The sequence below is a fragment of the Choloepus didactylus genome, chromosome 2 (assembly GCF_015220235.1).
Source record: "Choloepus didactylus isolate mChoDid1 chromosome 2, mChoDid1.pri, whole genome shotgun sequence".
Taxonomy (NCBI): Eukaryota; Metazoa; Chordata; class Mammalia; order Pilosa; family Megalonychidae; genus Choloepus; species Choloepus didactylus.
This window is the reverse complement of record NC_051308.1, coordinates 230703700-230731583: the sequence shown is the minus strand read 5'-3', so window position 1 is coordinate 230731583 and position 27884 is coordinate 230703700. Positions and strand designations below refer to the sequence as shown.

General features: G+C 47.6%; 1 protein-coding gene across 6 annotated transcripts in view; it reads right to left on the bottom strand.

Moving 5' to 3' along the window:
- Window positions 1-27884, bottom strand: part of TMCO4 (transmembrane and coiled-coil domains 4) — a 105767-nt gene that overhangs the window by 62877 nt on the left and 15006 nt on the right. For 2 of the 6 annotated variants that reach the window (XM_037828332.1, XM_037828333.1), the window contains 3 exons: window positions 23580-23754; window positions 22803-22830; window positions 6891-7023 (listed from right to left, as the gene is read on the bottom strand). In XM_037828332.1, coding sequence (XP_037684260.1) covers window positions 6891-7023; window positions 22803-22830; window positions 23580-23754 — 336 coding nt within the window. Of the gene's footprint in view, window positions 1-6890; window positions 7024-7297; window positions 7335-9455; window positions 9553-22802; window positions 22831-23579; window positions 23755-27884 lie in introns of those variants that run through there. The other 4 variants (XM_037828335.1, XM_037828337.1, XM_037828334.1 and 1 more) reach the window with 3 other exon arrangements.

Genomic DNA, 27884 nt, shown 5'->3' with positions numbered 1-27884 from the left:
TCTCTGCAGTCACAAGTGGTGTGAACTCTGACCTGAGGTTGGAGTTTGGACAACAACTCAATGTGGGGTGATAATTAGTGATGATAACACAAGAACGGTTAATATTTATTGAGGGCTTCCTATGTGCTAGCCACTGTGTTGTGTACTTCACAGGGTTTATCTTATCCAAGAAGCAGTCTTATTACTGCCTACTTATTACACATGAGTCAGGACACAGTAGCAGCTGCCTCCTGAGAGGCTCTGGGCTCAAGAGAATGTTTGTAGGGCATTGACCATATCTGGCACAGGAGATGTTCAAAACAGCGGCTATAGTTGTCATGACCCTTCATTTCCCTGAGCCTCAGTTTCCTCATTTGTAAATGGGGTTAACAACACCTACCTCATTAAGCTGTGGCTTTGCAAAGACTTCTTTCATTCATTCCTTCATCCATTCAATCAACAAACTTTTATTGAGAATGTACCACATGCAGGCACTTTTGGGTGCTGCATATCAGTGAGCAAAACACATGCTCATCCAATACCTGTTTTCTGCCCATCTCCTTCCTCATGAACCATATATAATATTGAGAATAGCTCATTCTCCAGTCATCTAAAAGAAATGGGATTTGGGTTGAGGATTTGGGGAACTGCCATTCCTTTTCTGGTCTCTGCCAGGTCCCCTCAACGCACTTTTTCCATAAATGCCTGCTGGGTGTAAAGCACAGCACTTCTCAGTCACTTTACTACAGAGAAGCAGAAACCAATGATAAAACTCAATGGGCACACCACGGGGACTGGTTTTTGTGAGTGGCGGCCTGGGATGAGGCTGAACTGCAGGCATAGAGCAAATGGAAGGCGGGTTAAGAGCATGGGTTCTAGTGTTGGGGCTCAAACCCAGTAAATGGAGTGTGAATCCCATTTCCATTATTGTGCAAGACTGCATGGCCATTCACCAAATACTCAATGATCCCTCCCTGCAGTGTCCTCAGACAGAAGGTTGCACATCCCTGCCCTGTGGGAGGTAGGAGTGGACTTGCTTTAGCTGCTGAAATGGAGGCATAAGTGATGGGTGTCCCCTCCAGCTTCAGGGGCCTGAGACGTCTCCTTTCACTAGGCTCCAGATGGGGGTTGCTCTGTCCGTCTGTGACCCAGAGAGAAGACAAAAGCCACAGCCCACCTACAATGGACATGTAGTATGCACTAGAAATATACCTTTGTGGCTGCACACCACTGAGATCTGGGGGTCATTTGTTACTGCAGCAAACCTAGCCTACCCTGATGGATAAACCTGATTACTAACTTAGTGACTGCACAATTACTTGCCATCTCTGAGTTTTCTCATCTAACAAATGGGGATAATAATAGTATTTAGTTCCCAGGAGGGTATTTTGAGGATTAAATGAGATAATCCAATATACAGCGACTGGCATATTGTAATTGTTCAATGTTTGTTGCTGTTATTATTCTTTTCATTATCACTATAATTTCTTCCTAAATGCAGGCTGGGGATATACTTTGGCCCTTAATTGCCAGCAACATTTCAAACAGGAATGCTGGAAACTAAATGATGTTAGCAGAGTTCAAGGCCTATGAGAAAATTCAAGCTGCTGGGGACATACAATAGGAGTGTGCAGTACGGCTCAGCTGCATCTCGACTCAACAAACGCTGACTAGGAAACAGTCTTGAAATTGGGGGAAGACATATTTGAGCCCAGCTCTGACATTACCTTGCTGGGTGACCTGGAGCAAGTCACCCAATTTTTTTGAGCCTCAGTTTTCTCACTTAAGAAAGGTACAGGGGGGAATAACCTCTTGGAAGGATGACGGCAGGACTTAGCTGAATACAGCCCCACCCTGGAGGCCAAGGTCAATGAGGAAAGTATAACCATAACTGAGTGCTTCCCTCTGCCCCCCATGCTGCCTTCAGGATAGAGTGTCACTTCTTTAGCATGACACTCAGGCTCTCTGTGACCTGGCTCCTGACTGCCTCTCCAGACTCATGTCATCCTTCCTAATGTATACTCTTTACTCCAGAAATACTGAACCGCTTGCAGGCACACTGCTCTACACTGCTATACCCCTGTTCCTGCTGAGTCCTTGGCTGGTTAACTAGCACGCATGCTCCAAGAGTCAGTGGACATGATGCCTCCTCTGAGCAGCCTTCCCTGAGCCCCTAAATGCCCTGGTTCTGGCCCCTCTAGCTTTCTGTGCCATATCACTCTGGAACTCTAGATCAGCAATTTTCAAAGGGTGGGTCTTGGAATCAGAATCATCAGAGGGAACCTGATGAAAATACAGCTTCCTGCACCAAACCTTCAGTGCATGAGCCAAGCCTTTTCTAGCTTTCCACCTTCAGCATCTCGCCCTGCTTGGGCTTGGTACCTAGAAGGTGCTCAGAAAAGGTTTCTTGAATGGAAGCTAATTATTCCAACAAGGATCAGAGGTGAACACCTTGCTGTGGTGATACAGTCCTCCATGCAGTGTCCACATCTATGAAAACCAAAGGGGCATGGAATGTACATTTTGTCTAAATAAAAATATTCAGCCAGAGTAAATGCCAATCACTATCAAGAATGAAACTTCTGGGATATTAGAACAAATCTGAAATGTTAAAAAATTTTAATTATTATTAAGAACATAGTCAAATTTCTTGGGTTAGTGCCATCAACATTTCTTGGCAATGTCTGCTAGATTGTCCCTGCAGCGACTTCTACGATACTAGAGTATCACTTTTAGCTGAGTTTACTGCAGGAAGGAGACTCAGGGCTTAAATGGACTGAAATAACTAAAAAGTAAATACAGTTTTTGAAGGCTGTTTTATTTAAATGTGTTTAAATCAGTTTTATAAAGATTAGATGATATACTCTAATATCCAGTATTCTGCTTTGTTTTATTATTTAAAAGTTTATAAACATTTGCTGACTACAAAATATTTTTCCTGAAGTCATTTAGCTAAGGCACTCTCTTCTAACATTTACCTTAACTGTTGATCTATTCCCCTGCTTATTTAAGTATTTGAACGTTATTGTTTTGTACATAAAATGAATAGCTTTCCCAGACATCATTAATTATTGCAGTATTTTACTCTTGGCAATTACTTCAATTGTCTGATTGCATTTCAACATCTAAAGCACAGGAAGAGATGCTTGCTCTGAGTTATATCTAGAATGCTTTCTGCATTTGGGGGAGAAAATTCAGAGAGCAGCACTAATCTGCATGGCAGCCTTGTCCTGATTACTGTTCGGTAATCAGATATGGTGGCAACAACCTACACTGCTGTACAGTCACTGGCCACGCTCACGTCCTGGGATGCAGAAATGACCTCAAGCTGGTGGTCAAAGATGGAGACCAAAGCCAGATTACAGATTTGGGCAAATTCCAGGCAGAAGTCAATCACCCCCAATGAAGAACAAGAGGGCCACACTAACCATCTCAGGGATCCACAAATAACTAAATTTCACTCACTGACATCTTACCTTCCAGGAGAGGACAGTTCCCTGCCCTTATCATCTGCCACTACCTTCTTCTTTATCACCTTCTCACCTTGACAGAGAGGAAGAGCTTGTCTCTGGGAGGTCTAGAGGTACCTTGTAAAAGCCCAGAAAGCCCCAGCAAAGAGTGCTCTTTTCTGCTTTCTTTGGAATTAAGGAGGGAATGTGGAATTGCAGCCATGCCCTGAGGGATGCAGTGAGGGTGGGACTGGATATCGGGTGGTGGAATCAGACAGGCCTGCTTCACACCCCAGCCCTGCCACTGACCAGCAGCTGGACTCTGGAAAGGTGGGTCACCCTCTGCAAACCCTCGGGAGGTTGTTTTGGGGATTGAGTGAGACGATGTCTTGTGCCAGCATCCAGTAAGCAGAGACACAAGTTAGTTGTTGGCATTGATAGCAGTTGACGTTAGCAACAGTTGTCCCATCTCCAGCAGCACATTAGCTAAGGCTTACTGAGCGCCTGCCAGGCACCACTCCAAGCGTCTGAGATGTATTAATTAATTGAATCCTCTCAACAGTCCCATGACTTGGATACTACCATTATCCCCATGTTAGAGATGAAGAAACTGAGGCACAGAGAGGTGACATTTAAACAAATGGGGAAACTAGGATGGCTCGTGGGCTCAGCTGTGGACCTGAGAACAAAAAGTTGGTACAGCACACCCCTGAACCCCAGCTGGAAAGAATCGCCTCACACTGCTGAAAGTGATAAGCTCATCTCACAGTAACACAAAACCTTAGCGTTAAAAGAAACCTACAGATAACTCGATCCTCTAATTGCACAGGTGAAAAGACTGGTACCCATAGGGGGAAAGTGATGTGTGCAAGGCCACCCAGAGGGTGAGCAGCAGAATCCGAATGAGAACCAGGTCTCGGCTTCCACCCTGGGTCTCAGACCCTTCCAGAGACCACAGATAGGATCTGGGAGGTCTGCAAATTCTCTACAGTTGAATAAAAAATTACACATGTGGAGAGTTTTCCTGGGGAAAGATTCCATAGGAATTAATAATAGCAATTGTAATAGTGCTGTTAAAAATAGCAAATGATGACATTTATTGACAAGTGCCAGGCCTACTTGAAGTGCTTTACATGTATAAACTCACCAGAGCCCCACAAGAACCCTGTGAGGATGGTGCTGTGGTTATCCCCATTTTGCAGGCAAGGAAACTGAGGCCCAGCAAAGTTGAATATCTGCCCCACCCTTCTCTCTCTAAGCCCAACTCTCCAAATAAATTTATTAACCTCCCCCCATGTGGGACATGACTCCCAGGGGAGTGAATCTCCCTGGCGACGTGGGGCATGACACCCAGGAATGAGCCGGGCTCTGTATCAAGGGACTGAAAATGCCTTCTTAACCAAAAGGGGGAAAAGAAAAGTAACAAAATAAAGTTTCAGTGGCTAAGAGATTTCAAATAGAGTTGAGAGACTATCCTGGAGGTTTCTCTTAATGCAAGCTCCAGCTAGATATCCCAAATAGCCACAGTATGCCAAGCCCTACCTAACAGTAGTCCTGAAAATACTAAAGGATACCTAGGTCCCTATCTGAGAGTCTATAAAAGTTTCACTCACTAAGTTTATTTGTCAGAAACTTAATCCACCAAAGTGTTCCTATGCCAGATAAGTCCTAATACCCAGAGGCAACAGCCTCTTCAAGAACATCAACCAGATGCAGCCCCCTTTCCCATACTGTCGACACCCCTTTTCAATATGAACAAGTTAGGGTGGTCACTGCCTAGACACCCCTGAAGATCAAGAAAGTGATTAAAAGAGAGGAAGGGGTAGTAACAGACAAGATGGGATTTAACAAAGGATTATGAATACTGAATCTTTATATAAAAATATATATATATTTTTAGATGCTAGGGTATTACAATTACTAGAAGGAAATAACTGAAATGGTGGAACTGTAACCCATAACATTCTTTGAAATTACCTATACAACTACTAGTTAAATTGTACTTTGAAAGCTATCACCTTTCTGTATACATGTTATGTATCACAATAAGGAAATTACTGAAATGGTGGAACTGTAACCCATAGCATTCTTTGAAATTTGTTCTTTAACTACTTATTTAAATCATACTTTGAAAGTTATCATTGTTCTGTATATATGTTAAATTTTGCAATAAAAATGTATTTAAAAAAATAATAAAATGAATTAACTCCCCCCACCCCCCCAAAAAAATATCTGCCCCAAGGTCACACAGCTGGTAAGTGGCAGAGCTGGGCAGTGTTTGCCCAGAGAAGGTTAGCAGGTCTGTTCTGCATCTTCCCCAACCTGGCATTTGTGGTATTATCAGGACAAATCCCTCTGGGAATTATGTTTCTTTCTGACAATAAGATTTCCAAACAATCACTAAGAGGTTCCTTCATTAAGGCATATGGGACAACACAAATTTCCAATGTACCCAGAGGACCTAGGCAGCCCTTGTGTTTATGGTGACTGGCTTGGAGCCAAGGATTTTTTTTTTTTTTCCCCCACTGACACAGTTCTGGAAGCCAAAGCAAGTATTTTCAGGTCATTTCAATAGAAGACGTTTCTTCCTTTTTCAAGGAAACAGCCCCTCCCTTTGCCCTGCAAACCCTGGCTGGAGGCAGCCCTGGCTCTGAACTTGGCTTCAGAGCAAAATTCCCAGCTGAGCTGAACCGGTGCAATCCGGCTGTTCAGAGAAAGCCATCACAGCTGAACAAAACCCAGGGCTGGGGAGACGTGCTTGGTGCAGGGCCTGCAATCATGCTGTGATTGGGATTGATTTATTGCTCTGGGAGTTGATCCTGTATGAGGTATTCTGCAAAGAGCTGAGCTCTGGCCCAGTTAGCGGTATAATTTCCCTCTACACATTCCTGACTATACACAGGCAGCAAAACCACCCACAACTGGGAGGTGCACGGCTGGGGACAAGGGGAGAACGCATACCTTTTGAGATCTTGCTACATGCCAAACCCTTTACAATATGATCACATTCATTCTTTCCAATGAGCCTGGGAGGGCGGTATCCTCAATCCCTTTTAAGGCAGCTTAGGGCAGGAGCTGCCTGTCCCAGGTGGAACAGCAGATGTATGTCACAGGTGGGATTTGAACCCAGGTCTCTCTGGCTCCATGAGCTCACCCAGGCCCACAGATAAGGTGTCACAAGAGCCTGAGATGGAGTAGGGTGAAGTCAAAAGCCACCCACACCAGGATGTCAGGGCCACAGAACATTAAAACCACAGATTTAAGGCCCTTAGCAATTGTTAATTCAATCCCCTCTTCTTACAAACGAGGACATTGGGGCCTGCAGAGGTGAGATGACTTCCTAAGGCCACCGTGGGGACATTTCACTCCCCATCCACTGCCCCCCCCCCACCTCACTGCACCCCTCAGTGGGGGAGGAGGGGCTCTGCTGTCTGTGGGAATACAGTCACAGGGCTCTCTTACTCAGATTCCTCCCCGTTAGTTTCCTTCAGGCTCTCGAGGAATGTCTCTTCCAGGATATCCAGCTCCTTCAAGGGCACTTGGAGCAGGGAGGTGACGTGGCAAATGAGGACTCTGGCCCGAGCATCATAGTGCCCTCAAAAGAGAGAAACAACAGGGCAAAGGAGCCTCTTAGGCTTGAAGCACAGAAATGTCCACAGCAATTTATAAACCCAAACCCCGGAAACGTCCTAAACACACAACCCCAGGAGAAATGGGCAATCCAACAATTGCACAGCCCCCGAGCAGAATACTACACGACCATTAAAAACAAGGTTCATCAAAAGCAAGGTGATATTTCTCAGCAGATGAGCAAAGACTGTGTTTTTAAATCCCAAAGCTGTTAAGGAGGTGAAAAAACAGGTACTCACAACCATCCCTGGTGGGAGTGTGCCTGGTGGGAACCTCCTGGAGGGCAATTTGATATGTGTTAAAACATTTTTAAAAAGGTGCAAATCCTTTGCTCCAGGAATTCCATTCCTGAAATTCTAATCTTAAGAAAACAAGCCCACAGGAAGAAAATATTTAGTAAATAAAGGCACTAATGATGCATTTATAACATGAAATCGGAAGCAATCTAGAGGTCTAATAACAGGGGATTAAATAAACCACGGTACATCTATCCAGCAAAAATCTATGGAGCCACGAAAAATGATTCCCAAGAAAAGTGTGTAATAATGGAAAACATGCTTACGCAATAAAACAAATTTTAAAAATGGATAGAAAATTTACTTGATAATTTGGCATAGGATCCTAACCAAGGGGGAGGAAAAATAAAAAAAAAAAACAATGCACAGGGAAAAAAAGATAAAGGAACTATGTCAACTATTTTTGCCTTTCAAGATTACCCATACTGAACCTGGGCTAATTTTATAAGTGGAAAAATTAATCTATCAAAATTTAACAAAAAGGTGGTCTGTTCAAGCTCCAGTTTCACAGCCTGGAGGTGCATAAGAATATATTAACATCTGGTTAGTAAGGAATGGGGGCATCTGAAAGGGGTAAAATGAACCCTGTTGAAGAGCTTGCTTTCTTCAGAGAGCACAACAAGGGACAGGATCCTGAATCCATGCGAAGTGCCCCTATTCCATCAAGACTCTGATCCACGGGCAGCCTAAGCTGGGAAACCTCATCCCGTCTGCACCATAAGCTCAGACGGAAGCCAGACAACGGGCCCCTGCGCAGTGTAAGGGACCCTTCTGAGCCTCCTCTTGGGTGCCCAACTCAGAACATGAAACCTCCAGGATACCCAAGCCAGATGCTGGGGAGACTTGTCAATACTCCCTTCCTCCCCCTCGTATCCAATCCTGTCAGATTCTCCCCACTCCGCCAGCTCCCACCTGGCTCAGGCCCTCAGCATCCCTTTGGTGGACTGTCCCTCCACTTTGGTCCTCTGCTCATCTCATCTCTGCTCTCGAAACCCAGTCCACCCCTCCTAGCTTGGCATATGGACACCGCTTCTTGGTTTCCCCACTTCTCTTCAGCACCCTCCCTCAGCCCTGAGAATGCCAGGCCGTGCTGCAGCCGTGTGCCAGTGGCTCTCAAATTGGACAGTCTCGGTTTTAAATCCCCCTCTGCTGCCTTCTATCTAAGCAGCCTTAGGAAAGCCACCTTACCCCTCTGATCCAAAGTTTCCTGAGATGAGCACTGCAGTGATTCACGCAGAGTAAGCTGTATTAGTTTCCTATTGCTGCTGTAACAAAGAAAACTGAGTGGCTTAAAACCACACAAATTTATCATCCTACAGATCTGGAGGCCAGAAACCCTAACCTGAGGTGTCGGCAAGGCTGTGTTCCTTCTGGAGGCTCTTGGGGAGAATCTGTCTCCTTGCATTTTCCAGCTTCTAGCTTGCATACCTTGGCTCATGGCCTCTTCCTTGAATCACTCCAACCTCTGCTTCCCTCGTCACATCTACTCTAACTCTTACCCTCTTGCCTCCCTCTTATAAGAACCCTCATGATTACAATGGGCTCACTTGGACAATCCAGGATAAACTCCCCATTTTAAGACCCTTTACTTAATCACATATGCAAAGCTCCTTTTGCCAGAGTAACACAGTCACAAGTCCCAGGGATTAGGACGTGGGCACCTTTGGGGGAGGGGGCATTACTGTATCCACCAGATAAACCTTGAAATTTTACTCTCCACAAGATGTGGCTCAACTATCACTTCCTCCTTGAACTCTCTCTGGAGCACTCCTACCTTTGGATGCCTGCTGTCCCTTGCATGGTAAAAGTAAGCTCTTCTAGACCATGAGTTTACTCATCCTTATGTCCAACCCCAGCCCCTCCATAGTAAGAGCTCAATGTTTATTCAGTGAATGAAGGAACGAAATCTTCTGATCTTTAGATCAAATTCTTTACAATTCAAGTACTGAGGCAGACCTCCAAATTGGATCATTTTGACAAAGAGGAAAAGCCGCAAGGACCTGGCATTCAGCTGCTCTGTACCAACTTTCCCTGTGAGCCCTGTCATGACATGAGTTGTCCAAAATGCAAATTCCCAAATCTGGCTGCCCATTAGCATTACCTGAGAAGCTTGTCAAAAATGAGGGTTCCTGGGCCCTGGCATGTGGAACCTCCTTTCCCCTGGCTTCTCTGCCTGTTCTCTCTCCCACACTCTCCCATTACTCCTCTGGGGAGAAGCGTGACCCAGCCAACTGGGATGTTTCTCTCAGGTGTCCATCCAGCATCACTCTCTTCTTTCCGGGACCCACTGCCTGCTCATTCCACCACATGGAAGCTCAGTGGCATACGGTGTGTTCCCTTGGGGTGGGGCCGACTAGCACACTCAACCAAACTGCCGCCATATTCTCCAGTCTTCAGCTGACGCTGAGGCTCCACTCCCCGACCCCTCTGAATTCTCTGGTGGGAAAAGAAGAGGTGATATCTAAGAGCCTTCTCAGACCCAACGAGCCCCACGCCTCAGAGACTCCAATTCAGTAGGTCTGGGACAGGATCTGGGACTCGGTCTCGTAACGACACAGCCAGCTTTGAGAACCACTGGTTTGAAGCCATATTTGGTCGCAGGTGCCCTGGGCATTCCTCCCTCAGCCTGGGAGGAGGAGGAACAGAACCACATTCTTGATTTTCCTCTCTGATCTTTCTCCCTCCCAGACTCTAACTATTCACCCCTTTGGTTCCTCCCCAACCACAGAGATGTCTCTCATGTCTGGAGATAGGACTCCAGTGAAGGCTCCCAGTACTTTCCTCTCTTCTTTCTGTGGGGATAATGTGGACCTGAAGCCTGTCATGATTAAAACCAAATCCAAACCCTACCACTTCACCTTCTAGAATGTTCCTGTGAGAGTGCCTTTGCATTCCTGTTTCCGCTGCCTGGAATACTCTTTCCCCACATCTTCATGTGGCTGCCTCCTCCTCCTCAGTCAGGGCTCTGCTCCAATGTCTCCTGTCTAGGGAGGTCTTTCCAGACCACCATATGTAAAACAGTTCCCCCTCCATACTCTATCCTTTACCCACCATTTTTTTTTCCTTACAGAACTCACCACTTGTGATATCATATTCATTTACTTATTTTGTGTATGACTGTCTCTTCCCCTGAAATATGTACTTTATATGGGCAGCCTTTTCCACTACCCAATCCCCAGTACTTGGAGTAGTGCCAGGGAGCTCACCAAACCCATTGAATGAATGTTTAGGTAGTGACTTGACAGGCCTGGATAGGAATTCTACTTAGCGTCTAACATTGGACAAATGGCTCATCCTCTCTCAGCTTCTGTGACCTTAGATGGGAAATGGAAACAATGAGTCACTTCACAAAGTTGGGAGAATTCAATGAACTAAAGCATGGGAAGACTCTCGGTCCATGACACTACTGAATGTTACAGCATTGGACTCCTCTACAGTGTGGGGCAATACTATCCGAAAATAGTAGGGGCTAATGTTCAACGTGTCAGAGCCTCCAAAGGCCTGAAATCTGGCGGCTTTGGCTCCTGTAAAATAAATCAGTTCCTTCCTTTAATAGTGTCCTCAGTGTGGGACGTGGTCTATTAGGGTTTGCTGAGCTGCCCTTGCTGCCTCCCTGGACGAAGAAATGACTATGGGCTAGGGAGCAGACAACCGTACGCTGTGTCTTGGGGTTACTGGATCAATTACAACTTTATGAACAAGGAGCTCCATGCACCCAGGTGATAATTGGGCTGTGCAAAACAGCAAAGCCTTGCCCAGTGATTAATTGGTGGCAATTACCATCAACTGCTAATATCTAGTCCTCTGGTCAAGGCTACAGTGATTCAGCTTCTGGAATACGTCCTGCCAGGTGTACGGCTGATTATCTCTCTAGTACTAGTCTCGGGCATTGGGCTCTGTAACCAACGTAGTCTCGGGTAAGGGTCATTTCAAGAACTTTGGCAGCCAGGTGGCTGGTCTTGGACCTGAAGTTCTGTAAGTCACATGATGGGTGATGGGGAGGGGGGGAACGACAAGTCCTGGGCTACCCAGGACACTGGAATTCTCAGGTTTGGCTCTCCCCCAACTTGCCAGGTGGTCAACTCACTTCTTGAGGTCCTGTTGAGGTAAAAGGCACCCCCATTCACCCTGGGGCTCAGGCCAAAAGCCAGGGCAACATTCTTGATTTTTTTCATTCTCCCACCTCCAATATCCAGCTAATGCTGGCACTCCATCTCCAAAATACGTCCTGGGTCTCATCATGTCGCTCCATCACCACTGCCATCTCTTGCCACCGCCACCATGGCAACCACTGTTCACCCCAGCCAGCACACTGGCTTCTAATCTTTCACTCTTGCCTCTGTGCTCCATTTGTCACACAGCAGCCATTTAAAGTCATAAATCTGTGTTCTCTCTACCACTTAAAACTCTCTGAGGGCTTCCCAATGCAATTAGTATAAAATCCCCTGTTCTGCAAGCCAGACCCCTCCTGCCACCCTCTCCAACCTCACCTTCTACCTGTCCCTGCCCCTGCTTCATGCACCCGCCTCTCTAAGAAAGGCTCACTTCTGTCTCAGGGCCTTGGCACTTGCTGTTCTTGCTGCCTGAAAAGGCCCCCACCTACCACCCCCCCAGCCCCCCAGCTCTTCTTGGCTGGCTCCTTCTCACCAGTCAGGCAAGTTAAATCTCTCTCCTTGGAGAAGCCATCAACCCCGAATTAGAGAAGCCCATCCCTCAGTAACCCTCGCCCAATCACTGTTTCCTACCGCTGCCATTTCTGTACATAGGTCTATTGTCTGGCTTTCCCCACCAGAATGTTGGTCCCATGAGGGAAGGGACCTTGGCTTTGTTCCCTGATATCCCTCCAGTTCCTAGGACAATGCCTGGCAAATAGTAGGTGCACAATTAACATGTGTTGGTTCACAGACCGAATGAAGCTGTCCCTTGTCTGCTAGGATTTTCCCGGTGCCCTCCCTCTCCAAGCAACCCCAAAGACCTCTTCCTGCTTCCCACCCCCAGTGGAGACCTGCTCTGTTTCCAATACCCTCAAGTCCTGCTTCCAGGGAACAAGGGGAGAGAAACAGCTAACTGTTAAGGACTCTCACTTCCCTTACAATGCAGTGACTTTCTCTCAAATGTGCGAGTTCTGACAATGCCTGGAACACTCTTCTAACCTGCTCATCACCCAGCTCCTTTCTCAAATGTCACCTCCTCAGGGAAGTCTTCCCCGACCACATTCCACCACTTTCTCTTCCCTTGGCCTGAGTTATTTTGTTCTTACCACCATTTAAAACTAGATTCTAAAAAAATGTGCCTACTTGTTTAATGTCTGTCTTCCCTTCTAGAATACAAGCTCCAAATTCACTGCACATCCCTAGCACCCAGACCCATGCCTAAAACAAAGCAGATGGTTAATAATATTTGTGTGAATGAATGAATGGAATATTTCTATGAATGAGTTAATGGATCTTTGTTGCTTCATAGCAAAATAGAGGATGATGATTACGCTGGATGTGTGTCCCCTTCTGGCAGAAATATCCTGTTTAATCATGAGATTAACACCAAAAGCTTCATTTATCTTCTGCTTACTCTAGATCGGACTCAGTACTATGCATTTCACACATATCGGTTTACTGAATCCTCACAAGTATTTGAAGAGGAGGTACTATTAGTATCTCCATTGTAACGAAGAGGAAACTGAGGCATAGAGAGCCTAGGTCACTTGCCCAGGGTCACCCAGCTGGCAAGTGGTGAAGGGGGCAGGTCTCTTTTGCACAGCTCTTTCCTCCTGGTCTCCCTTCTCATGTAGGTCAGACCTTGTCTTCCCCAGGCTGCCTAGTTGCTGGCGATGGGACTGCAGCACCCCTGCCCCTCACTGCTCCTCAGGGTTGCTCAGATTCCAGTGCAGCACCTGGGCCAGTGCTTTTGGAAACCCACCTGCAGGGGCGAGGAGGAGCTGGCTCTGCTGGTCCTTTCCAGCACAGAGATCTAAGGACCAGTCTAGGGTGCCCATTACCCCTCATAGGGAGGAACCATCATAAGTCCAAAGTAAAATGGACTGGAAGCAGCCCAGTGGCAGCCTCAGCACCATCTGCCAGCTTCCTTGGGGGACAGAAGTCTCTGAGTCACTGTGGACTTAAATCTAGATATGGTACAGTGGGGTCTGGAGACCCTCAACGGGAAAGTGGTTCTTACACTTTAGTGAGCATTAATGTCACATGGGGAGCTTGTAACATTCAGATTCCCTGGCCCCACAGGCAGCGACTGAAATTCAGGAGGTAGGACTCAGGAATCTGTGCGTTTAAAAAGCCTCCAGGGGATTCTGAAGCAGGTGGTCCATACTCTGAGAAACACAGCAGTGGGCTCTCCTGTATGCACTGTGATGTTCTAGGCACACTCAGGCCTGGAGGGAGGGGCATGACGGAGACCACCCCTCACACCAGCTCTGCAGGCAGGGAAAGCAGCATCTATGGAGTCCCCACTAAGCACCAGGCATCATGCAAGGGGCCTTGCGTGCTGACTGTAGTCCCCCCACCAGTCCTAGGAGGTGGGTGTTATAATGCCCTATTTCATGTGTGAGAAGAACAGGTGCAGAGAGGTAAAGAAACTTTCTCAAAAGCCACACAGTTGAGGGTGGAGGAGTTTGGGTTATAATCCAGGATTATCTGCTGCCAATGTTTCCACTCATCCACTGTGGTTGTCTTTTAATGTCCCCTACTCTTGAGTGACTTCTGGGGTTCCAGGACAGTCTCAAGTAGTTAGCTATGAATCCTGTCTTCCAAGTTTATGGGGCATGTGGGGTACACACAATCCCAGGGATAGCCTGGGCTATGGATCACAGGTAACATAAAGGGTACAATCAGAGAATGAGGGAGGCAGGGTAAGATGGCGGCATAGAGAGGAGTGGAAGCTAAGTAGTCCCCCTGGAACAACTACAAAAAAACAGAAACAACTAGTAAATAATCCAGAATAACTGCGGGGGGACAAACGAGACCATCCACTCATCATACACCAACCTGAATTGGGAAGAATGCCCGAGAACACAGCATAAAATCTATGTTGGAGTGAGACACTTCAGGCTGTGCCCCTCCACTCCCCATCAGAAGCGTTGATCAATGAGCAAGAACTGGCAGAAACATCTTTTTCAAAGCTCCAGAAAACAGTTAAAGGACTTCAGTAACAGGAGATTCTGAGCCCTCAGAATCTAAATTCCAGGGATAACAAATTAAAATATAAAAATGTCCAGATTTCAACAAAAGATTACAACACATACAAAGAAACAGAAAGCAATGACCCAGGCAAAGGAAAAGATTAAAGCATTAGAAACCATCAGTGAGGAGACCAGGCCTGAGACATACCAGACAAAGACTTCTTAAAAAATGGTCCTAAATATGCCCAAAGAGCTAAAAGAAAACATAGACAAAGAACTAAAGGAAATCAGGAAAATGACAGATAAGCACAAAAAAAATCAATATAGAGATGGAAATTAAGAACTGGAACCAAATAGAATAGAGCAGAAGACCACAGTAAAAGAAATGAAAAATTCTCTGGGTGAGTTCAACAACACATTGGAGCTGGTAGAAAAAGAACAAGAGAACTTCAAAATAAGACAAATAAAATCACTCAGCCTGAGGAGCAAAAAGACAAAGAATAAAGAAAAGTGAATAGAACCTGAGGAACTTTGGGGAAACCATCACATGTACCACTGTACACACTGTGGGAATCCCAGAAAGAGAAGAGAGAAAGGGACAAAACGAATGTTCAAGTAAATAATGGCTGAAAATTCCCAAATTTAATGAAAGACATCAATTTATGCATCCAAAATACTCAATCAACTCCAAACGGGATAAATACAAAAAGACCCATGCCATGGCATGTTTTAGTCAAACTTTTCAATGCCAAAGATAGAGAATTCTGAAAACTGCAGTAGAGAAGAAGCATCACATTTAAGGGAGCTTCAATAAGAGTAAGTGCCAATTTCTCATCAGAAACCATGGAGGCAAGAAGGCAGTGGGGTGACATATTTAAAGTGCTGACAGCAAAAGTCCTGATCAAGAATTCTATATCCAGCAGAAATGAGGAAACGTTTAAGACATTCCCAGATAAACAAAAGCTGAAGGAGGGGACAATCACCCGGGCAGCCTGTTCTTTAAGTCTCTGGGGGGACCCATGGATCTCGGCTCTGCCACCAGGGAGCAGAAGCGCACTCTGGTGTGCTGTGGGGTCTGGCAGGGCCCTGGAGTCCAGCCAGCCTCTGGCTCTGAAAGAGGAAGGGCACGTCCAAAGCCACCCAGTGGGTTAATGACAAGAGCTGGGCAGGAGCCCTCTGGGCTCCTTCCCCACCAGCAGCTCACAGTAGAGAGGGTCTCAGTGTACTGCACTTCATTATCTAGCACTGTCTGCTTGGAGGGATGGGCAGTCCCGGAGCTCAGCTCTCCATGACCATGGCATCCCCAGGCCTTGGATACCACCTTCTCCACATTTCCCACTGGGGAACAGTATAGCCTCATCTTGAGTTGCTGAACCGGCCTCTGTTCCCAGGAACGGCCTTGCAAAGGAAAGGAACCCAGAGGAAGAACCTTCCATCTCTGAAGCTTTCATTTTCGTTTACCTACTAGCTGAATGGCTTCAAGCATGGTTCTTCACCTCTCAGAGCCTGTTTCTTCATCCATAAAATGGGGACAATAATGGCTTTTTAAATCTGGCTTTTGCTGAGATGAAATAAGAGAATGTATGTGATGGGACATAGTGAGTGCTCAGTAACGGCAGCTGCTATTACTCTCTGAATGGTAAATGGTCACTTTTCTTTGAACCCTCTCAGTGAGCAACACTGAGAAGCTGCCTCTGAGCCGGGGAGGGGGACCCTTCTCTCTCCTCTCCCTGGGGCCTGTGTCACACCTCTCAGACACTGCCTACCCTGCCCCAGCGCTGTCATCCCTCCATTTATTTGCTTTTCTAATCACGTTGTTCTAGAATATTTACGTATTCCTGTTTTCACCCTAAGTGAATCCTTTGCCATAAAAACAAAGACAGCACACCTTGTTTCTGATCCCATGCCACCCTGTCCACAAGGGGTCTAAGCTTATCTGGGATCTCTGCTTCGTGCAGTGGAGCGCGGTTAGAAGGACGGAACTTTCAGGACAGACTCCTGCGAGGGGCAGTAGTTTTACTCAGTTGTTTTGAGTGATTCCTGCCCTTCCCCTTGTGGCTTATTTTGGGGGGTTCATTAGGGGCACTAAGGTAGTGAAGAGGTTACTTCAAGGCCAGTGGTCACCAGAGAACAGGGCAGGGAGGAGAGGCTCCTGCCCCCGAGGCCCTCCTCAAGCTCCACCTTCCTGGATGCCGGCAGGACCACTCATTCCAGAGGCTGCACCACCCCTTCGTTCCAGCCTCATCAAACCCTTTTAAAATGAGCTGTGTGCGTGGCCGTGAGCACCAGGAAGAAACCGACTAGTTCTCAATCTATCTCTGTGTGGGGAGCAGAACAGCATTAGGAGAGTGGATTCCGGAGCAGTCAGCCTGGGCTCGAATCCAGGCTTCGTTGTTTTTCAGCGGGGTGACCTTGGCCAGGTTATTTCACTTCTTTGTGCCTCAGTTTCCTCTTTTGTAAAATGGGGAAAATAATAGCATTACCTCCTAGAGTTGTTGTGGGGTTTAAATGAATTAGAACCTGTACAGCCCTTAGCTCAGGGCTGGGTACTCAGCAGGCACTCACTGTGCATCAGCTACGATTAGAATTATTCCTAGTGCTGAGCACACAGTAGGCGGCAAATGAGCATCAGCTACAATTACAACTATTCCTAGTGCTGAGCACACGCCTGGCACACAGTAGGCGCCCAATGAACATCAGATATGATTAGAGCTATTCCTAGCACCTTGCACATGACCTGGTACACACAGTAGGTGCTCAGTTCTTATTTGCTGAATGGATGAACCAGCCAATTTCAATACTGATAACAAACTATAAATCTCAAGACACTGATGGAGAACGCAGCAACCAGTGACAATATTTGCTCACCAGGACCTAAGACCAATATCTGAAACCTCCACATTTCTGATTCATCAGAAAGTCAGATGGTTTGCAATTCAGTAATAAAGACCAGGTCGGAAGGTAGAGCCAAGTTTGCGGTAAAGAGTGCTATGTTTCATTTGGGTCCATAGACTACACCTCTGCAGGTTCTATGGCTGATAGCTGATCCTCTCCTGGATTCAGAGTACAGAGGGCAAAAATCATGATTCAGTGTCAGACACCAATGCAGAGCTCCCAGTGGGATTCACTTTGCCTTAAATGGAATTTTGAAACTCACTTTGAACTGTAAACCCTGGGCTGCTTGCTTAACCTCCTGAGCTTTCATTCCTCCCCTATAAGCAGGGATAATGGTACTTACTTCAAAACAGTTGACCTGAGGGTTACATACTATGCAGCAATTCACAGTCCATGGAAAGGGCCTAGGAGAGCAACTAGAATAACTTGGAAAGACTAACTACAAATAAACCAGCCCACCTGAGATGGACAAATTTGGGTCCTAGAGCAGTGGATCTCAATTGGAGATGATTTTGCCCCCAGGGACAAATGTCTTGAGACATTTCTGGTTGTGCAACCACTTGGGGAGTGCTACCACCAGGCACACTGGTAAACATCCTACAGTGCACAGGACAGTCCCACAACAAAGAGTTACCCAGCCCCAAATGTCACTAGTTCTAAGCAGGAGAAACCCTAGCCTCGAGTCATCAGCTCACACTGAATTTAACCTTCAAGATAAAAAGGACTCATTTTTTCAGTTGTGGGGGAAAAGAGCTTCCTGGGTTGCTACTGCATGGAGAGAAGAAAATGATTAGCGCGCGCGCACGCGCACGCACGCACGCACACACACACACACACACACACACACACACACACAGTCCACCCAATTGTCAATATGGCACCATTTGGTTGCTAAGACTCTAAAACTGTTAGTAAAGGTCAACCTTCCAGGGAGTTTGGAGAAATGCAGCTTTTCACGTTGATTTCCTGGACTGACTCCAAGACTAATCATCCCACCTCACAATCCAGGGAGAAAGCCAGCAGCACAGACAGCCTCCTCCTCTGTTCTATGTCCCCAACTCATCAATCTCTGTAAAAGAAAGATGGTTTAACCATCAAATTCATACAGACCACTTGCTCAGTATCCAAGCTTGCTCTCTAAAGAAAAGCCATCCTTTTCTCCATCCCACTAATACTAACCGTCTACCATGTGGCAGTCATCACTGCAGCTGCTGGGATACAACACGGGGAAGCGGCCAGACAAGGCTCTGCCCTCTGGAGCTGTGTGGGAAAGAACTGGGTCAACTGGCCCATCTATGCAGCTGACCTTTTCTCCTTGCAAGACCCTTGTCCAAGTTCGTCGAACCAAGGAGTTTTCTTAATGGAGCATCTGGCTCTCAACTCTTATTTGTATTTGAAATCAAATAGCTCAGAGAGGTTAAATGACTCGCTCAAGGTCATATAACAAGTGAGTTTCAGAGACAAGATGAGAATCAAGCCTCCCTATTCCCAGGGTTTTCCCATTTTCCCATTAACCAACGCCACCACGGCAGCAGCTGGCACCCACAGCCTGCTTCCTGGATGCCCGCTCTGTTCTCAGCACTTTACGTGGAATACTCATTTAATCCTCGCCACCGCCCCATGAGGTAAGGACTATTGTTATCCCCATTTGACAAGTGAGGAAACGAAGGCACAGAGACTTTCAGTCACTTTCCAAGTTAGAGCTTGAATTTTAACATCCAGGCAGGCTGACCCCCAAAACAGTCCCTGTTCTTAGTCCCTGGATAAAAAATGGATTAAAAAAACACAGAAGTTAGATATGATCAACCTACCTTCTTGGGGTCTCAGTTTCCCCATCTGTGTGATGAGAGGGTAGTTGTGATGCTCTTTGAGGGCCTACCCAATGCTGGCCCCTGGGACACTCTGAGCCCTAGTACCTGCTCTCATTGGGGGGTCCTGGGTGCACCATGGAAACCACTCCTACTTTTATTGCTGTACTCACCTGTGGCTGGCACCTGGCAGGGGCTATCAAATAAACCAAAGGCACCGCAAGTGCTAACATTAGAGACTGGTATTACTTAGATAGAAGATATTATTATATTCCTGGAGCAGTAACACCACATTTCCCACCCCTTGTGGGCAAAATCTGCTAAGGTTTGGGTTAACAGCATGTGTTTTCGAGTGTCCAACTCTGCTGCTTACCAGCTTAGACAAGTTACTTCACTACTCTGAGCCTCAATTTACTCATCTGCAAAGCGGGAGCACCTGCGTCAAAGGATGGCTGTGAAGACGAGATGAAACAATGTCTGACCAGGGCCTGGGGCAGTGACCAGCACTTAATAGGTGCTTAATGAGTGGTGGTGATTCTAAATGGAAATTCAGAAGGCAATAGGAGGGCAGGAAACACCAGGTAACAATGTAAGACAGGCTATTTTCAACCCAGCTGTTGTTCTACAACAGCCAGCCCCAAGGTCACCCACAGTAGCGGGGGCTAAGTTGAGGTGTCTCAGTGCTCAGGGGTGCTCAGGACAGTGGGGAGTTTGCAGGCTGGGGGGCAGGAGGAATATTATATTGATCATAATATTAGATTCTGTGTGCTGAGGTGCTGCCCCACCCTGCAGCATCTTGGACCTCAGACCACACTGCAAACCCACCCTGACTCCAGGACAGTTCAGAGGACCAGATATTATTCTTCCCTTACTTACGGTTTTTTAAAAAAGTGATACAATCACTCTTTAATGAAAAATGAGATTGCTCAGCCCCTGAAAATGTAAGCTGTGGCATGGGCAGGCAGGGCATGCAAGTGGGCCTCAAGGGCAAGCCACTTGGCCTCATCTGCTAAACAGAAATATTGCCAGCCTTGCCTGCCGGAAGCAGAGGCTGGTCCAAATCATCCCTTGAGATCCCTGTTCAGCTCTAAGGTATGGAGGGTTAAAATGTCTTGTTTGGACAGAGTAGGTCCAAAATATACTTGGGGGTGGGGGTGCCTTAGAACAGCTCTTCTCCAACTGCAACATGCAGGGGATTTGTAAACAGCTCCTGATTCAGCCGGGGCAGGGCCTGAGGTTCGGCACTTCTAACCAGCCTTGGCATGCCCTGGGACCACATTTTGAAGAGCAAGGGCTCAGAGGTCCTTTTCTATTTCTAAGCAATAAAGAAACTGCAGGATTCTCGTAAGAAGAAGGCAGTGGAAGGGGTGGGATTGCAAAGTGACCGACCAGCTCAGTGACCCTTGCAGACACTGACTGTACTAAACAAACACTCATGGGCAAGCAAACCCGAAGAAACCATGCACAAGACCTGTGATGTAGGCTTGAGGAAGTCCCAGCTCCCTTTTAGGGTCTCTGACCATCACCTCGCAAGAAGGGGTCACTGAAGGCAAATGCCAAGATTCCCGAGAGGATGCCTACTGCCTTGCAGCTGGCATTGGCAGCCAGAGTTCCGAAGAGTTCAGCCATTGCTTCTGGCTCCTCGCTCTCCTCCACACCCTCTATCTGGCTGGCAGCAATTCTGTCTCTCGCCTCAGAAGGACTCCCAGTCAGTCTGCACCCTCCAGCCGGCCCCTCTGCTGCCCTCACCTCAGGCCAGGTGTCCTCACACCTTGACTGACGGCGACGCCTCCTGGAGCCTGCCCAGGTGAGAACCACCCTGTCTACCTCACCAGCTCCACTCCCCATTGCCATGCTGCTGGCCCAACGCCCAGCCCGCTGTGCTCCTGCCCCACTGACCTTCCTTCTGGGGGCTTAGTCCCACCTTAGGCTTCTGCTCATACTGTTCTCTTTCTCAAAATTCTTCCTTCTGTCACCCCCCCCCCACTCCTCCCCTAGTCAGTGGGGGAGGTGGGTGAAATTCTCCCTATTATATGGTTTGGAGGTTTTGGGGGATTTCATTTCAATTTTGTGTTCTCTCTTCCTGCTTCCCACCAGAATACGCATCGGAAGACTCTGTGCAGAAACCTCCCACCACCTTAGGGAATATAAGAAGCCACACAAGCAACAACAGGGGAGCCCAGGCCCAGAAGGGGTGGTGGGAAGAGGCTGGATGGGGGGCCAGGTTGGTAGGAGGGTGCCATGGGGCAGCCGTGTGCTGGTTTAATGGAAAACGCCCTGGTGGGGTGGTTGAATGGTGGTTCCTCCCAGAGATAAGTTTATATCCTAGAACTTGTAAATAGGATCTTATTTGGAAAAAGGGTCTTTGCAGATGTAATGAAGGATCTTAAGATGGCCTTGTCCTGGATGACTGGGTGGCCCCTAGACCAGTGACAAGTGTCCTTATAGGAGACACACCGAGGAGAGGCAGGAGAGGAGAAGGAGGCCGTGTAAACATGGAGCAGAGATCGGAGTGATGTGGCCACAAGCCAAGGAGCACCAGGAGCCACCAGAAGCTGGAAGAGGCCAGGAAGGCTCCTCCCCTCTAGCCTCCGGAGGGAGCGCAGCCCTGCCAACACCTGATTGTGGACTTCTGGCCTCAAAACTACAAGGAAATACATTTCTGTTGTGTCGGCAGCCACAGGAAACATGCGGGTGGGATCCTGCACTGCCACTGAGTATCCTTGGGTAAGTGGGTCAACTGTCTAATCTATAAACAGGACAGTAAGACCATCTCATTAATTCACTCAATGGTTAATGGATAATTACTGATCGTGTACTGGGTGCCAGGTGCCGGGTTAGTCCATGGAACCACCTGGTGAACAAAACCAGATGTGACCCAGTCCGCGTGGAGCGCACAGTCTGTGGGGAAGCCAATCAAAGAATCACAAACTAAATGGAAAAAGGCAGGAGGCCAGGAATGTTTCCCTAGGGGAGTGATGACCAAGCAGAGAGATGAAGGAAAAGTAGAAAGCAAGTGGGCAAAGAGAAGCAAGATTTTCCATCTGGGGAAGGGCATGTGCAGAGACACTGGTGGAAAGCACAGCACGGTGAGGAGCTGCAAGGGGCCAGTGTGCGCAGAGCCCCGCTGAGCAGGAGGGGAGCACGGGAATGAGGCCCGAGGCCGGGCAGGGTTCTGGTCTTTCCCCCGAGTGCAGTGGGAGCCACTGGCAGGTATTGAACAGGGAGCCAACAAGGTCAGATGTGCATTTAAAAGACCATTCCAGTTGCTGCGCACCTGGGGTGACGGGCGTCCTACTGTGGCCCAGGAGAGGAATGACGGGGCTCGGACCGGAGTAGAGGGTGGGGATGGAGGAAGGGGCCAGATTTGAGAGCTATTTGGGAGATAAAACCATAAGGCCATTGTGAGGAATAAATGAGGGAAATGCTAATAAGCACTGCCCAGTGTGTGGCCAAATGAGGTGATCCCCAGCTCACTAATTATATCGGGGTCCCATTCCCTCCTTGCAGGGACAAGAACACGGGCCAGCTACAGGTGGCAGCACCTCTCACTGACTTCGCTGCCCAGGGATGAAGCTGGGTGCCCCACTTTACAGAGCTTGGGAAATCCACTTACCATCTGCGAGTGAGAAGCTCAGAAGGTCCTGGGGGAAAAGAGAACACTGGATTAGTGGCAAGTTGAGACGCAATCAGCTGCTCCTTCAACAAAGGTTCATTGACTCCTAAGTGGGAAAATGAGTCAGACAAAAAGCTCTGCCCTATGTTCTAGAGGTGAGACAGACAATAAACACATAAGCAAATCAATCAATTTGTGAGAATCTCAGGTAGGGAAATAAATGCAAGGAAAGGAGACAAGAAGGTGACTGGGGCGAAGGGGCTTGTTGAAATCTATACACTGGCTCCACAGAAGTCCACCTCGCAAGCTCCTGCCAGCTTTAACTGCACACAGAGCAGGTAAGTGACATGCTCAAGGCTGTACAGAAGACAGCTAAGTGGTTAGGAGCACGGGCTCTGGAGTCAGACTTCCTAGGTTCAAACCCTGACTCAGCCACTGAGCTGTGTGATCTTGGGCAAGTTACTTAACCTCTTGGCACCTTGTTTTTCTCACCTATAAAAGGAGAATGATCACACTACCTATCTTATAAAATTGCTCTGAGAACTAAAGGAGTTGTGAAGGTACTAGCATATATAAGCACTATATGAGTATTAAATAGTAAATATTCAATAATAATTCAAAAGCTATTATCATCATTGTAAAATACTATAATGACATATTATCTTCCAACCACCTCACGCCACTAGAACTGATGTTCAGGAAGACTTTGAAAAGGAAAGAATTCATTCTTCTCCCCTTCCCCACACCCTGCTGCCACAGCCCAGGGGTTGTACGTACTTGACTAATAACCACCAGGTCATCCTTCAAGATGGGGTCTTTCAATAAAATCTGAGCAAACATGTCTGCTTCTTCGCCTCCCAGGCCACTGGCAAAAGCAGTCATGGTGGGCAAGACGGCTTCAGACAACTCCAGCCACTTCACCAGGCCCGTCACAAATTCTACACAGAAGGAGCTGAAAGACAGCCCTGACTTAGATCCTGTGATGGTAATTTCATGTGTCAATTTGGTGTCCAGTTGTTTGGCCAAGCAAGCACTGGCCTTATTGTTACTGTGAGGGTACTTTGTGGATGGATTAGCATCTATAATTAGCTGATTGCATCAACAGCTGATTGCATCTACAATCAACAAAGGAATAAATGAAGCAATGGGGGGAGGGTCTCCTCATCCAATCAGTTGTATGTCTTAAAGCCAGAACTCAGGATTTCAGAAGTCAGGAAGAATTCCTGCCTCTACTTTAGCCAGCCAGCTTCTCCTGGGGAGTTCAATCTCATCTTCATCAGTTTCCAACTTGAAGCCTACTCTATGGAATTTGGACTTACCAATCCCCACAGTCATGTAAGCCAATTCTTATACTAAATCTCTTGATATTTACAAACATACACATGCGTATGTACCTTGCCTGTTCTGTTTCTCTGGAGAACCCTGGCTAACAGAGATCCCAAGGCTTTCTGGCATCACACCTCCCAGGGTTGCTGCGACACCTGGGTTAGGCGTGTTCAAGTTTGTGAATTGATGAGCAGGTAATCGATAAGTGGAGGCTGAAAACCTGGTGACCGTGATCCATGAAGCACAGAGGTAACCAGAAACCTAATTTTAGGTGATGTGGATTTTAGCTTCTTCCCCCAACAAAAATTTTTTACCAAAGAGGATGATAAACCACAAGAATGAGGGCAATGAGCAGTTACGGACTATCTGCACTGGAGCCCGGCCTGGGCTAGGAATCAAAGATGCATGAGATGTGGTATCTGATGAGGAAGCTCACAGCTAGGTGGAGACACACATGTAGCTAAATGGTCCCGGTGCCTTGTAGGCCAGAGGCAGGACTAAAGTCCTAAAGAGCCCAGAGAGGGAGCCCCCTAGTCCACCTTCAGAAGTGGGGGGCAGCAATTAGCAATGGCTTCCTGGAGAATGTGATCTGTTGCTGCTGTAACTTACCACGCACAAACTTTCTGGAAAAGAACCAGCCAGAGCAGAAGTGGACAGAGTGCAGAAGAAGGCTGTATTCCCCATCCCTGGCACCACTGTGTACGCCTGGGGTCTCGTCCACAACAGACATGTGTGTTGAGTCCTAGAGAAGTCCTATAGGAGGACAGGATGGGGCCACTCTGGGGAGAAGGAACCCCAGGAGCTGAGGCACAGAGGTAGGCAGGCACAGGGCATTTCGGGGACTGTGGCAGAGTCCAGCTCAGATTTCTGACTGAGTCACCACCCCGTGGCAGGGAGGCTGGTGAATGGGTGGGGGCAAGGGGTTTGAGGGTGTGGAGGCAGAGCAGGGGGACCAGGAAGGAGGCAATTTAACTATTCCAGGGAAAAGGTCTCTTCCAAAGCCAGGTTCCCAGCCTGCCTCAAACTGCACTGCCTGGGACTCCTGGCTCCGGGTTCTGTCCCCTGTAGGGACTGCGACCAGGAAAGGGTGGAATCAGGCCCCCCAGAGAAACAAGCAGAGCTCCCTGGAGATGGGATGCTCCACCCAGCCCTGCCCCCCAGGGATCCCACACATCCTCGTTCATTAGAGCCTGAGGCTAAGGTGTCCTGAATGGCCCTGCAGAGAGTAGTGAAGAGCTCGGGTTCGAATCCTGGCTCCAACCTCTGCTGGTGTCGGGATCCCAGAAAGTGGGCTCTGAGATGGGGATTTCTGGGCAGGAGGGTGATCAGGGTGTGCCCGTGGGATCAATGCCTGTGGGAGAGAAGGGAAGGAAGCAGTACTGGGCAGAGGGAACTGTCGGGCTCCGGTGCTGTCTCAAAGGAGGCCTTGGCTGACCCCGTGGGGGGTTTCTGAAGAGGGGTTTCTTCAGAGCTGGGCTGCCCAGGGAGGGGGCAGAACCTCGGGCAAGATGGCTCTCTTCAGCTGTGGCCCAAGGAGGCTGGCAGCTCCACACTGAGCTGGCAGCCCTCTCAGCTGCTGGAGTAAAAGTCCTTCATTCCTGAAGGGGGATCTGAGATGGGGGAGAATGACTTGACCTCTTAGTGCCTCCGTGTTCTTATCCGCAAAATGGGTTTAAGAGACTGACTTCCTAAGGTTGTCTGAAGATTAAATGAGATGATGCATCTAAAGCACCCAGAAGCAGGGCTTGCATGTAGTAAATGCCCAATAAATGCCAGCCAGCATCATTATTTTTATACAGAAGGTAACAAAGGGAGGCAGTGGAGAACAGTGGTTAAGAGCTGAGCTCTGGAAGGAGTCCCAGCTCCCTTGGTGATGAGCTTTGTGCCCTGACTTCACCTCGCTTGGCTTCCTTTTCCTCTGCTATAAAATGTGGAGGGTAGCAGGACCTGCCCCCATAGGTCTGTTGGGAAGATTAAATGACTTGGTGGCAGCACTTGGTACCCAGAAAACCCTCAATAAATGCTAGCTACTGCTATTACAATGATGATAATTTAAGCCACTGCAGTTTACTGCGATTACCCTGGGTGGTAGGGGGGTATGGGTGTGCATGGGGGGAGGGGAGGACTAAGTGAATTAAACAATACTTAGGGGCAAACATGATGCAGAAAGGGCTCAGGGCCAAGGGCAGCAGCATTGCCTGGCCCTATGTTCATGAAGGAAGTCTTGGACACAGAGAAGCATCTCATAACAAGAGTCGGGGAGGGGGGGAATGCAGACTCTGGGGCAAATCCCAGCTCTGCCATTAGCTGTGTGACCTTGGAAAACTTACTCAACCTCTCTGTGCCTCGGTTTCTTTATCTGTAAAACAGTGGAGATGATGATGATGCCTATTTCATAGGGTTGTTGTGAGGATTAGCTTAACATTTGCCAGGTGCTTGGAACAATACCTAGCAAGAATAAAGCACTATACATGTCTTTCTAAAATGGACAAATTAATGAATTGATAAATATGTAAAGTGCCAGTACTGCAATTTATCACCTAATGAGTAATATTTTAGATTGGCAGGGCCTTGGTAGTTGCTTCCAAAGGGCTTGGTGGTCTGGCTGAAATATAAAAGTTGATGATGACGACAAATAACAATTACAGAGCAACTGTTGGCCAGTCCTTGTGCTAAGGGCCTTACCCATACTAATTAATTTACTCCCCACCACCCACCCATGAGGGAGACACTATTTTTACCCCCATTTTAGAGATAAGAAAACCAGATGCAGGGAGGTTAAGTGACTGCTCCAGGGTTCAAACGAGTATCTGATCCCAGAGATCACGTGTAACCACTGCCCAGACTTAACCACCCCAGCAATTCCATGAGCAGGCACGAAGGCATCTCTGCCTGGCACTGGCTGAGTGCACGCAACCAACCAGCTTCCCCTCTCATTCCGCTTTCCTCCTCACCCCACCTGCTGCAGGGATGGAGCACCTGGACTGTATGAGGGTCTCAGCAGGGAAGGGGCAGTGCCTCCCCTGGAATCCAGGCTTCCTGACTGACTTTCAGTCCAAAGTTCTTCTCACTCACCAGGGGTCTGCAAACTACGGCCCCCTGGCCAAATCCAGCTTCAGGGTGTTTTTGTAAATAAAGTTTCACTGGCACACAGCCACGCCCATCATTTGCATATCACCTACAGCTGCTTTGAGGCTACAATGGCAGAGTTCAGTAATTAAGACAGAGAACATTAGGCCTGCAAGCCTGCAGTATTTACCGTCTGGCCCTATATAGAAAAAAAAGTGCTGACCCCTGCACTATAGCAGTCCTCTATGTTTAATGTAGAGCTAACTGTAGGGAACAACATCTGTGATGCTTACAGCATGGGTAAGAAATAAATAGTTTAGAGGCTTGCTTCTATGCCCCCTATGGACAAAAACTGGCAGAGTGTTTTCTAAAGATTACTGAAATCAGTGGCATATGTGGGATTCAAAGGGATTCTGAATTTTTGGGGGGAAGTGTTTGTGCCTCAGAAAACTGAGATCAACCATGTGGAAGCAGGTGGCATACTGACTAGGGAGCATCAAGAAGGAAACCCTCCAAGGCAAGCGTTGAGGACGCGGGGTGGGGTGGGGCACAGGACAATAACTTTCTTCTGTGCCTTTCGTGGTGACCAGCATGGACCTGGCACACAATCCAGGCTAATAAATATTTGTCTATGTGAACAAAGTACATGAAGCTCTTCTCCATCTATGAGAGGTGTTATCAGGTAGG